Source organism: Oncorhynchus gorbuscha, unplaced genomic scaffold (genome assembly GCF_021184085.1).
Source record: "Oncorhynchus gorbuscha isolate QuinsamMale2020 ecotype Even-year unplaced genomic scaffold, OgorEven_v1.0 Un_scaffold_2537, whole genome shotgun sequence".
NCBI classification, from domain to species: Eukaryota; Metazoa; Chordata; class Actinopteri; order Salmoniformes; family Salmonidae; genus Oncorhynchus; species Oncorhynchus gorbuscha.
In genome coordinates, this window is record NW_025747024.1 from 8,485 (window position 1) to 21,590 (window position 13,106).

At 44.0% G+C, this 13,106-nt stretch overlaps 1 protein-coding gene across 1 annotated transcript; it reads left to right on the top strand.

Moving 5' to 3' along the window:
* The first annotated feature begins 1,517 nt into the window (after window positions 1-1,517).
* LOC124026057 (phospholipid phosphatase-related protein type 5-like) lies at window positions 1,518-12,358 on the top strand. The gene is made up of 2 exons (XM_046339232.1): window positions 1,518-1,999; window positions 11,897-12,358. Exons 1-2 carry the CDS (start codon window positions 1,796-1,798, stop codon window positions 12,122-12,124), a joined length of 432 nt encoding a protein of 143 aa, XP_046195188.1. The 5' UTR covers window positions 1,518-1,795; the 3' UTR covers window positions 12,125-12,358.
* Window positions 12,359-13,106: the final 748 nt, after the last annotated feature.

Consider the following 13,106-nt stretch of genomic DNA (forward strand, 5'->3'; position numbering starts at 1 on the left):
ATGCCATACATTTTCTCAGATGTCTTTCAAATGCATTACTGTGAGATGGACAGTTCTCAGAATGTAATGATTCAAATCCAACCCAGATCTCTCTCAGATCATATGTAAAATAATAGTACGGGGAAATGATATGACTCACTCCTACTTCAACATATCTCTGTTTCTCTCCAGGCTGTTGGGGATAAAGATACACAATGAGAGAATAACATTGGCTTGGGATGTAATAAATCAGAGGCTTTGGGTATCATTATTGATAAGATAATGTTGTATCTGGAATAGGCTACACTACTGCAGATGTGTTACTTAAACATAAACCTATTCCGGATACTCATTGTTAGTATAGAACATACAGTTAATAAACAGTATAATTTAATATAACGGCATTTATAAAGTATATGAGTTTATGTTTAGTTCTTATGTATATTTCAGTGATGCTGCTGGTCTTCATTACTCTTACAATGTTCTCCCTTGAATCATTCTGAATGAGGACAAGATCACGCTAACCTAAATATACTATACCTTCATGCTTTATGCAATCATAAATCCTGTTGAGAGGAAATGAAATGACACAATATTGTGAACTCATCTCTACCGTTACATTCTTCACCATGACAACCGCACATGGCATAACATGTCTCTCTCTCAAGGGAGGGTGGAGAGAGTGAAGAGGATTCTGAACAAATCCAAAAATATATAAGTGTGTGTGTGTGTGTGTGTGTGTGTGTGTGTGTGTGTGTGTGTGTGTGTGTGTGTGTGTGTGTGTGTGTGTGTGTTGCAGTGTCTATGGTCATAGGGCGATGGAGCACAGATAATATCCTAAGGGAGTGTGAAGCTGAAACATGTCCCCTCACCCAGCACCATGTCCCTAGCTAAGTGGAAGGAAAGGGGCTATTACTATCCCTTCACTTCCCTGATAAACGAGGCCATTCAGCTAGGATTTGTTTTGTGTATTTGAGTTTAGTCAGATGCAGCTCCATTCCACCATACAGTGTACATTCCATGAGATACAAAAGGTAATGGAAAAGTATATTTTGGTCTATTCAATATGGGGGAAAATATAACATGTAGACACCATTTTCATATATTTTTTTAAAACTGTAGGACGACTTGCATTTGAGTTGATATCTCAGTAGTGTATTATTATCTCTGATATCCATGGATCTGCCTATATAAGAAAAACCCTGGAGTCAGACATCAATCAGTCACAGGGGATGTCAGCTCATATAACTGGTTTGGAGGATGCTTATGATCACATTCACACTACTCTTCACACACAGCATCCAAAAATACACCCACTTCTCCTCCGTAGTAGACTCAGGCGCGCCGGCACCGATACCAATGCAAGCAGTTCTCCCTCTACCTCACACTGTTTTCACCCTCCTCACTCCCAGTCTCTCTTTCGCTCTCTGATATTCTTTGTTTTCTCTCTTCATGTTGTAGTAGAATTCTATTTTTCCTGTCTTTATTCCATCTTCCTCCTCTCCCCTGTAATTGCTCCCTTCTCTCTCTCTCTCTCTCTCTCTCTCTCTCTCTCTCTCTCTCTCTCTCTCTCGCGCTCTCTCTCTCTCTCTCTCTCTCTCTCTCTCTCTCTCTCACACACACTCCTCTGTCTCCCGCTGCACTGGTCAGGCTTACAGTAGGTGCTCTCTCCCTCTATTGATCTCTTCACCGGACCTCTCTCTCGCTCCCATCACTCCTATGCCTCTCTCTGTGGATGAGGGGAACCGGGACTTGACTCTCCCTCCTTCCTCTCCTCCGCCACCTCCTCCTCCTCTTCTTGCCTAACGCGGAGATCATGTTCTATTTCCAGCTGGTGATCATGGCAGGGACGGTTCTCCTGGCGTACTACTTTGAGTACACAGACACGTTCCCCGTGCACATCCAGGGCTTCTTCTGCTACGACAAGACGTTCTCCAAGCCCTACCCCGGCCCGGATGACACCAGCAAGATACCCCCACTGCTGGTCTACTCACTGGTTACAGGCATCCCCTGCTTCACGGTAAGACCATGTGGTTAATCCTGTGTGTGTGTGTGTGTGTGGGGGGGTGGCTGGATCTGTATATTACCATTCATAGTTTGTCTGAATGTTGGTGAGTCAAAGCATCTCCAATGCGTCTCTGCTTTATGACAGACATGATGAACAGATTGGTGAGCCACGTGGAGCGCCCTCCCTCCATTTCAGAGCCTGTCACAGAAAGGTGTGTGTGTGTGTGGTCAGCCGGGGAGGAGAGCTCAGGCTTGTGGAGAAAGCTGTGTAGCTGTGTATGGACAGACGTAAATGGAGATTGAGTAAAGATGTAATGGAAACAAACAGAGTCGGAGAAACGATTGGCGAGAGAGTGAGAAAACAGAACATGGGAAAGAGCAACGTTTTAGAGGCTGTGAGGGTGATAAAGGTCAGTGGGTTTCATTTGAAAAAGCCAGAAAGGCCAATTGAATGAAGATGAGAGACAATAAAGAGAGACAAAGAACCACAGAGATGGTGGATAGAAAAGAGATGGTAATGTGGATGGAAGGGTACCAATGTTGTGGAGCTGTCAGTGTGAGAGATTCAGTGGGCGTAAAACATGGAGCACCTGGCACTGAACAACACAGGCCAAACCTGCTTCCTTGTTTCAGACAACAGACAATAGCGGCCTTAGCTGAAAACCACCTCAATCTACACAATAAAAGACCACAACAGCTTTAAAGTGCATTAACCAAGATTTGACCTGGGTCAAGCCTCATTTCACTGCATCAGACCACAGCCAAAACCTGACCTAACCTTAACTGACAGGGGCCAAACACGTAACCAGTGGGCAGGCATATTCATGACACCTCCCACCTATAGTACCTCTGTCATTTTGTTGTTGACTCTAGTCTAGAGGCATTTGATCCCTTTTCCCAACAGCACTGACAGTGCACCAGTCAGTCCTTTACCTTTGCTTGTTGGCCAGTGTATTTGGGTCAGAGCCAGTCCTCCAGGGCTAGTAGTTGGCACTATCCTCCTCACTCATCTTCCCAGGGGTCCCCTCTTTCCTAATTAAAGTAGTCAGTCATCCTTTGTCTCAGCTCTCTGCATTAGGAGCCAGTCCCCTGCTTAGAGGCCAACAGTATCCACACAGACCAAAGAGGGAACTTTGTTTGGCCACTTTCACGCCTCGTCCGGGATTTTTCAGTTGGTGCTTGTTGATGATTGACCCCTTTTCTTAGAATGCTGCATAATGTATGAAGTACTACTGTATGATGGCCCTGTGGGTCTCTGCTGTGACAGCAGCATTTACAGTACAGTGATACCGTCACAGATCTCAGAGCTGTTTTACACCGTGTTGGAACTTTGTCCCGAGTGTCAGTGGTTAGACCTAGTATTTGTAGAAATGACATTGTGATGATGCAGTGTCAGTATCCAGTGGGCTCTACTAGAAAGGTGTTGTGAGTGATCTTGAAAAAAATGTGTTTTCTTTTTTTTGTGAGGGTGGATGATGAATGGGCAGCAGTTGATATCACGCTGAGGTAATGACAGGATCCTCTACACCAGTGTTATCACGCTGAGGTAACGACAGGATCCTCTACACCAGTGTTATCACGCTGAGGTAACGACAGGATCCTCTACAACAGTGTTATCACGCTGAGGTAACGACAGGATCCTCTACACCAGTGTTATCACGCTGAGGTAATGACAGGATCCTCTACACCAGTGTTATCACGCTGAGGTAATGACAGGATCCTCTACACCAGTGTTATCACGCTGAGGTAATGACAGGATCCTCTACACCAGTGTTATCACGCTGAGGTAATGACAGGATCCTCTACACCAGTGTTATCACGCTGTGGTAATGACAGGATCCTCTACACCAGTGTTATCACGCTGAGGTAATGACAGGATCCTCTACACCAGTGTTATCACGCTGAGGTAACGACAGGATCCTCTACACTAGTGTTATCACGCTGAGGTAACGACAGGATCCTCTACACTAGTGTTATCACGCTGTGGTAACGACAGGATCCTCTACACCAGTGTTATCACGCTGAGGTAATGACAGGATCCTCTACACCAGTGTTATCACGCTGAGGTAATGACAGGATCCTCTACACCAGTGTTATCACGCTGTGGTAATGACAGGATCCTCTACACCAGTGTTATCACGCTGAGGTAATGACAGGATCCTCTACACCAGTGTTATCACGCTGAGGTAACGACAGGATCCTCTACACTAGTGTTATCACGCTGAGGTAACGACAGGATCCTCTACACTAGTGTTATCACGCTGTGGTAACGACAGGATCCTCTACACCAGTGTTATCACGCTGAGGTAATGACAGGATCCTCTACACCAGTGTTATCACGCTGAGGTAATGACAGGATCCTCTACACCAGTGTTATCACGCTGAGGCATTTTAATTTTTCTGATTAAACTAGGTAAGTCAGTTAAGAACAAATTCTTATTTTACAATGACGGCCTACACTGGCCAAACCTTGCCCTAACCCGGACGACACTGGGCCAATTGTGCGCCGCCCTATGGGATTCCCGATCACGGCCAGTTGTGATACAGCCCGGGACCGAACCAGGGTCTGTAGTGACGCCTCTAGCACTGAGGTGCAGTGCCTTAGACCACTGCGCCCTCAGGATGACAGTATGCTCTACACCAGTGTTTTCCAACTCCAACAGTACACCCTTTTGCTGTTGCCCTTTGACAAACACATCTCATTCAATTCATCTTGGGCTTGATGACAAAATCTTGGGCTTAGTTGACAAGTATAATCAGGTGTGCTTGTCCAGGGTTACAATAGAAATGTGTACTGTTGGGGGTAGTGGAGGACCAGGGTTGGGAAACTCTGCTTTTACACGGAGGCAGAGCTGAATCCCTGCAGGGAGCCAGACCCCATGGAGTTTACATTCAGCTGGAGTGACGTCATTCTGAAGCTGGCTTTTGATTTAATGTTATCTCAAAAACACGTGTGTGTGTGTGTGTGTGTGTGTGTGTGTGTGTGTGTGTGTGTGTGTGTGTGTGTGTGTGTGTGTGTGTGCACGTCAACTGAATTATTACAGAAAAACAAGTGAACTTTAAAAAGACAGCTGCAATTATTTATATATTAATACATTCTATCCAGTAGGATACTGTGGGCTTTTACCCCAAGGCTGTTTGCATTTGCAGTTGCTGTGGCCCCTGGTCCACACGCAGATCGTCACACTCATGCAAGCAAGCACGTGCACACACACTTGAGTTTGGTTCATTGAAGGACATCTTAGAAGTAGGTCTGAGGCTTCTCAATAACGTAGCTATGAGTAGAGTCAGAGCTAGAAGGGGGGGCGTCAAGTGCTGGATATATATTTATATATATATATTTTTTTTTTTTTATTGGGGGGGGCGGGGTCGAGGTGAGGGGGATGATTATTTAAGATAATGTTTGAAGAGGTAGGGTTTCAAATGTTTTCGAAAGATGGGCAGGGACTCTGCTGTCCTAGCTTCATGGGGAAGCTGGTTCCACCATTGGGGTGCCAGGACAGAGAAGAGCTTGGACTGGGCTGAGCGGGAGCTGCTCCCCGGTAGGGGCGGGAGGGCCAAGAAACCTGAGGTGGCAGAAGTGCTTCTGTTGGGTTGTAGAGTTTGAGCACAGCCTGAAGGTAGGGAGGGGCAGTTCCTCTTGCTAGTCTGTAGGTGAGCACCATGGTCTTGTAGGGGATGCGAGCTTCGACTGGAAGCCAGTGGCGTGTGCGGAGCAGCGGGCTGACCTGAGAGAACATGTCTTATAGTAGATTCTATCTGACAGTTGATGAGTGTGTGTATGTGTGTGTCTACATTGTCATGCAGAGATGTAGTGAGATCTGACACATCATCCCAAGAGTCCTTTATTGGTTCCACCCATCAAAATCTCTGCCTAGATAAAGAGGATGGATCCTCTGGACGGCCCTCTCACTTCAGTCTTAATGGACTATCACTTGGCCTACCAAACATGCTCACCAGAGAATACTTTTCTGGCATTTACTGTATTGTAGGTCTATGAGAGAAATACTGAAGCTGTGGTAACCAACACTCTACCGTGGCAAATCATCCTTTTCTACTCCAACAGTTTTCTAAGAGGACAGAACAGATGGAAACGATCTGGTTAGTGCCCATTATGTGTGTCTCATTGAGGAGAGGAGAGGCTGAATCTAACAGGACCCTGAGGAATTCACACTAGCAGTCCTTGGTTTTGCTAGCAAATATGCTCATACCATAGCACGTCTGCCCATCCAGTCTCTTCATATCAGGAAAAGGTAATGGGGATGACAGGTAGCCCTAATGGAAGAGAAACAAGAGTTTTTTTGACTCCTCCGTCTGTGTTTAAAATAGACTAGAACAGGGATCGTCAAATAAATTCAGCCATGGGCAATGTTTTTTTTTCTTGAGTGGATGGTCGTGGGTTCGGAACATAATAATAAATCATTTGCAAATTAACTGCAAGAAGCCCTAACAGAATTAATATTTGACTAAAACATAATTTCAAACCTTGCTTACATTTGTATACGATCACATGCCTCTGCTTGGGAATACTTGGAAGAGATTTCTGAAATTAAAATCACTTGGAGCTGATTTCCTAGTGTTTGTACAGTATTATATGTCCAACAACAAAAATTATAAATAATACACATTTAATTTAAATAAACATACTTTTTTTTACTCAGAAAATTGGCCAAATTCGCACAGGCTTGCCAGTTGGGGAAACCTGGATAAGAGTTGCCAGTTACCATTACCATGTAATTTCTTATTTCTTACTTTAGTGACATCAAAGTAATAAGTGATTGTGTAAGTAAGATGTCATCTAAGATTAGCATCTCTTAACAGTTAGCCTTTAGAAATGGGGTTAGATGCTAGCTCTATGGGTGAGCTCTAGAACTGCTTGTTCAGTACAGTTCCATCAGGCCAAGTCGAAGTGAGATCTCAATGCACATGATCCAACTGGCAGACAGAACCGTTTTAGGTGTCCCATACCCTGTCAGCTGACTTTGCTCTCCTCACCCCTCCTCACCCTTCATGTCTCGCCACCTTTCGTCTCGGAGCTGACCGAGAGTCTTTGCTCGTTAGCTTACATTCTAATTACCATGCAGATGATGGCAATTTAACCCAGAGAAGATGTTTTCTCTCCTGCGTCTCCCTGCTGCTCAGAGGCTGGGGGGTGGGGGGGGGGGGGTTAGATCAGCTTTAATATTGCAGACAGATTGTGGCTTCCATCAATGGAATTGTCTGCATAATTTCCAATCCCCCCATATATATTTTTTGTAAATATATACACTACCGTTAAAAAGTTTTGGGTCACTTAGAAATGTCCTTGTTTTTGAAAGAAAATCACATTTTTTTGTCCATTAAAATAACATCAGATTGATCAGAAATACAGTGTAGACATTGTTAATGTTGTAAATGTCTATTGTAGCTGGAAACGGATAATTGTATTATGGAAAATCTACATAGGTGTACAGAGGCCCATTATCAGCAACCATCACTCCTGTGTTCCAATGGCACGTTGTGGTAGCTAATCCAAGTTTATCATTTTAAAAGGCTAATTGTTCATTAGAAAACCCTTTTGCAATTATGTTAGCACAGCTGAAATCTGTTGTTCTGTTTAAAGAAGCAATACAACTGGCCTTCTTTAGACTAGTTAAGTATCTGAAGCATCAGCATTTGAGGGTTTGATTACAGGCTCAAAATGGCCAGAAACAAATAACTTTCTTCTGAAACTCGTCAGTCTATTATTGTTCTGAGAAATGAAGGCTATTCCATGTGAGAAATTGCCAAGAGACTGAATATCTCGTACAATGCTGTGTACTACTCCTTCACAGAACAGCGCAAACTGGCTCTAACCAGAATAGAAAGAGGAGTGGAGACCCCAATGCATAACTGAGCGAAAGGACAAGTACATTAGAGTGTCTAGTTTGAGAAACAGACACCTCACAAGTCTTCAACTGGCAGCTTCATTAAATAGTAGCCGCAAAACACCAGTCTTAACGTCAACAATGAAGAGGTGACTCCATGTTGCTGGCCTTCTAGGCAGAGTTGCAAAGAAAAAGCCATATCTCAGACTGGCCAATGAAAATAGAAGATTAAGATGGGCAAAAGAACACAGACACTGGACAGAGGAGCTCTGCCTAGAAGGCCAGCATCCCGGAGTCGCCTCTTCGCTGTTGACGTTGAGACTGGTGTTTTTCCAAATTGTGTTTTGTTATAGCCTTATTCTAAAATGGATTCAATAAAAAAAATCCTCAGCAATCTACACACAATACCTCATAATGACAAATTAGATTTTTAGAACATTTTCCAAATGTATTAAAAGCAAAAAAACAGCTTGAAATTGAGCTCAGAGCTCAGGTGCATCCTGTTTGCATTGATCATCCTTGAGATGTTTCTACAACTTCATTGGAGTCCACCTGTGGTAAATTCAATTGATTGGGCATGATTTGGAAAGGCACACAGTTGACAGTTCATGTCAGAGCCAAAACCAAGCCCTGAGGTCGAAGGTATTGTCTGTTGAGCGCCGAGACAGGATTGTGTCAAAGCACAGATCTGGGGAAGAATACCAAAAAATGTCTGCAGCATTGAAGGTCCCCAAGAACACAGTGGCCTCCATCATTCTTACATGGAAGATATTTAGAACCGCCATCTCTTCCTAGAGTTGGCGCCTGGCCAAACTGAGCAATCGGGGGAGAAGGACCTTGGTCAGGGAGGTGACCAAGAACCTGATGGTCAATCTGACAGAGCTCTATAGTCCCTCTGTGGAGATGGGAGAACCTTCCAGAAGGATAACCATCTCTGCAGCACTCCACCAATTAGGCCTTTGGTAGAGTGGCCGGGATGGAAGCCACTCCTCAGTAAAATACACATGACAGCCCGCTTGGAGTTTTCCAACATGCACTTAAAGACTCTCAGAACATAAGGAACAAGAATCTTTGGCCTAAATGCCATGCGCCACGTCTGGAGGAAACCTGGCACCATCCCTACGGTGAAGCATGGTGGTTGCAGCAACATGCTGTGGGGATGTTTTTCAACTGCAGGGACTGGGAGACTAGTCAGGATCGAGGCAAAGAGGAACAGAGCAAAGTACAGAGTGATCCTTGATGAAAACCTACTCCAGAGCACATAGGATCTCAGACTGGGGCGAAGGTTCACCTTCCAACAGGACAACGACCCTAAGCACACAGCCAAGACAGTGCAGGAGTGGTCTCTGAATGTCCTTGAGTGGCCCAGCTAGACCCCGGACTTGAACCCGATCGAACATCTCTGGAGAGTCCTGAAAATAGCTGTGCAGCAACTCTCCCCATCCAACCTGACAGAGCTTGAGAGGATCTGCAGAGAAGAATGGGAGAAACTCCCCACATACAGGTGTACCAAGCTTGTAGAGTCATACCATAGAAGACTTGATGCTGTAATCACTGCCAAAGGTGTTTCAACAAAGTACTGAGTAAAGGGTCTGAATACTTGTGTGATTTAAAAATAATAATAATAATCATACATTAACAAAAATGTCTAAAAACCTGCTTTTGCTTTGTGATAATGGGGTATCAAGCAATTTGATCAATTTTAGAATAAAGCTGGTATGTAACAAAATGTGGAAAAGTGAAGGGGTCTGAACTTTCGGAAGGCACTGTATATGCATTTTACAGACACAGTATATTTTACAATAGTTGTCTTTTGTTCGTTTTAGTCCCATCCTTCAGCTATCCCTCCATCTATCTCGGAAAACCATACAGTTTTATTTGCCACAGGCTGTTTCACAAAAGTTCTGAACCTTTCTAATCTCATAGTTTCTACAGATAGTAAATTAAAGATACACATTTTTGCTGAGAGAATTACTATATTGATCGACTGACTATGACTTTTAAATCACCCAGCAGCTATTTGCAGAGTTGGCTCCAGGTAAATATTGCAATTCATCACTTGTTTCAAAAGCCCTGCGCACCGGGAAAGCGAAATGTTCCCATGAGACAAACTCCGCCTACCCGGCGGACCGGCAAATCTGTGACTAAATCAAGTGCATCTACTGCGCTGCCCAATCGGATAGCTCAAATCACCGTGGCTACAGAGCTTCCATGACCCTGGCCACAGCCAAGTTTAAAGGCTACTAACCTACGTAAGATTTAATAACCTTTAAAACCATGACCATAGAGAGACCTGTCAACGAATACAGCAAAGATCTGCAGTTTTTGAGTGAGTTCATGTTTAAGTTTATATTCAACACTGTTACAAAACGTGCTTCTCCGTACTTCCGCTCGGGCTGCAGCTGCAATGAATGAGTGGCCAAGTATCGATAGCCCTGCATTTTATTATTAGCAGCTCGTCGTGACGATTTTAATATTAAGGAATATTTAACTTTCTCTGGTCATAGGAAAAACATGAATTTGTGCATGAGGCAGATGCGGTGCGACTCGGGTTTCGCCATTTGGTGGAAGACGGTGTCCCTTCTCTCTGGTCAGTCTCACCGGAGGAAAGGAAGGATCGTTTTGAACGGTCATCGAACTCGGAATTCCACGTCAGAAACTCGGCATCTTTCAAGAGCTCCAACTTTTCGACCTGAAGATCACCCACGTTGTGATTTGACCTCGTTGACGGTCAGATGCAGGTACCATCAGTCCAGTAAAATAAAAAAAAGCGAATTATTTCAATTCATGCTCCACAGTGCCTCACAAGTGCTAAACCAACGGATCTATTTTGTTATCAAAGCTCGAGTTTTGAAATATAATATGGTCTGATTAACAATATTGGCAGGCCAATCATACAGCCAGTATTCTGTGATATGTCTAAGGCCTACTGCCCAAACATCATTCCTACAACTGTTTGTGTGGGTTAATGTAAAATAATAATCTGAGCAGTAGATCTCAGCTTGCCTTTTGACTGCGAAAGTGATCTTGACCCAGAAAACACTTGTTACCACTGATCTAGATCATCTATGAGGATGTGGAGGGATCCAAATAGTGAATTTAAATGAACATGAATCATCATCGTACAATACTTACTGACTTTATTGACCCAAATCGGGAAAATTTGTTGCAATGTCATGTGCATGTTTAAAGTGGTGTTTAAATACTAAACAAAATTGACAATACAACTTTCATAACCGTTACATACCAATAAAACATTTTTGGGAAAAAGACTAGCCTGCTGGCCTTACTGAGTCAATAGGAACACTGGCCTGCTGGCCTTACTGAGTCAATAGGAACACTAGCCTGCTGGCCTTACTGAGTCAATAGGAACACTGGCCTGCTGGCCTTACTGAGTCAATAGGAACACTGGCCTGCTGGCCTTACTGAGTCAATAGGAACACTGGCCTGCTGGCCTTACTGAGTCAATAGGAACACTGGCCTGCTGGCCTTACTGAGTCAATAGGAACACTAGCCTGCTGGCCTTACTGAGTCAATAGGAACACTGGCCTGCTGGCCTTACTGAGTCCATAGGAACATTAGCCCAAGCTATTGAGGAGGGATATCACACCTGGCACAAATTGTCTAGTTGTGTTTTTCCTGCTGACGGGTGCCCTATACCTGCGCCCAGAGGGGAGTAGTTCAAAGTCCGGGTACAGGGGCGGCTTTTTAAACCCTGGATTTCTAAGCCCTTGATATTATTGTTGGATCAGATTTGAATAGATAACATTTCTATGGCCATAATAAATAGATATGCCAATAGTGTACAACCTTGTTTTACTCTTGACAGTTTAATACTTTCTGAAAAGTAGCCATTATTTACTATTTTACACCTAGACTTACTATACATAACTTGAACCCAGTGTATAAGAGATTTAACAAAATGTAAATATTCCAGGCATACTTTATCAATACTTTTCAAAATCGGTTATGAATACCAACAACTTCATAATAAGAATAACATCCAACAACTTCATCATTATTTTATTTATTTATTTTACCCCTTTTTTCTCCCCAATTGGTAGTTACTGTCTTGTCTCATCGCTGCAATTCCCGTACGGACTCGGGAGAGGCGAAGGTCGAGAGCCATGTGTCCTCCGAAAAACAACCCAACCAAGCCACACTGCTTCTTGACACAATGCACATCCAACCTGGAAGCCGCAACAATGTGTCGGAGGAAACACGGTACACCTGGAGACCTGGTCAGTGTGCACTGCAACAGGCATGACACAGGAGTCGCTAGTGCGCAATGAGACAAGGATATCCCTGCCGGACAAACCCTCCCCAACCCAGACGACGCTGTGCCAATTGTGTGCCGCCCCATGAGCCTCCCGTTCGCGGCCGACTGCGACAGAGCCTGGGCTCAAACCTAGAATCTCTGGTGGCACAGCTAGCAGTGCCTTAGGCCACTGCGCCACCTGGGAGGCTCAACTTCATAATTCTATGCACTATGAATTTTTCTAGAATCTTTACATCACAACACTGAAGTGTTAGGGGCCTCCAATTTTTTACTGGATTTTATATTTACCATTTGGATCCTGTTTAAGTAAGTTGAGTATCTGATAATCTACCATTTTTATAGGAGTGGTTAAAACATGCAAATAACGGTCCTCTGAGTACATCAAAAAAAGGTTTGGTGTACCTCAACTGTTATGCCATCCAGCCCTGGAGTTTTCCCGGACACAAAGGCTTTAATTGCATCAAGAAGTTGGATGGAGGAGACTGAAACGAGTACTTTTGTAAGGATCGCGCTGGTAGAGACGAGAAGCAGGTACAGGGAGTGAACATTTAATATCAACGGACATGGAACAGGACAGCGTCTGGACATGAACACATAATGACAATAATGCTGACACAGGGAACAAATGGTGGAGCAGACAAAAATAGGGAAGGCAATCAATAAAGTGAAGGAGTGCAGGTGAGTCCAATGAGCGCTGATGCGCGTAATGATGGTTACAGGTGTGCGTAATGAAGGTGTGCGCAACCTGGCGCCCTTGAGTGCCAGAGAGGAGAGCGGGAGCAGGCATGACAACTTTGCTCCCTCTTCCAAAATATTGTTTGATGAATCATGGGGACTCCGTCATTTGTAAGTTTCATTAAATTAGGTTGAGATGAAAAAATGTGGCGCATTTTTCCCATATTCCATCCAGTTCACTGTATTTTTTGTCAAATATTACACTTGATCTTTCTTGAATAAGTTCCTCCATTTATTTTAGTTTTTCCTCTTAACATATT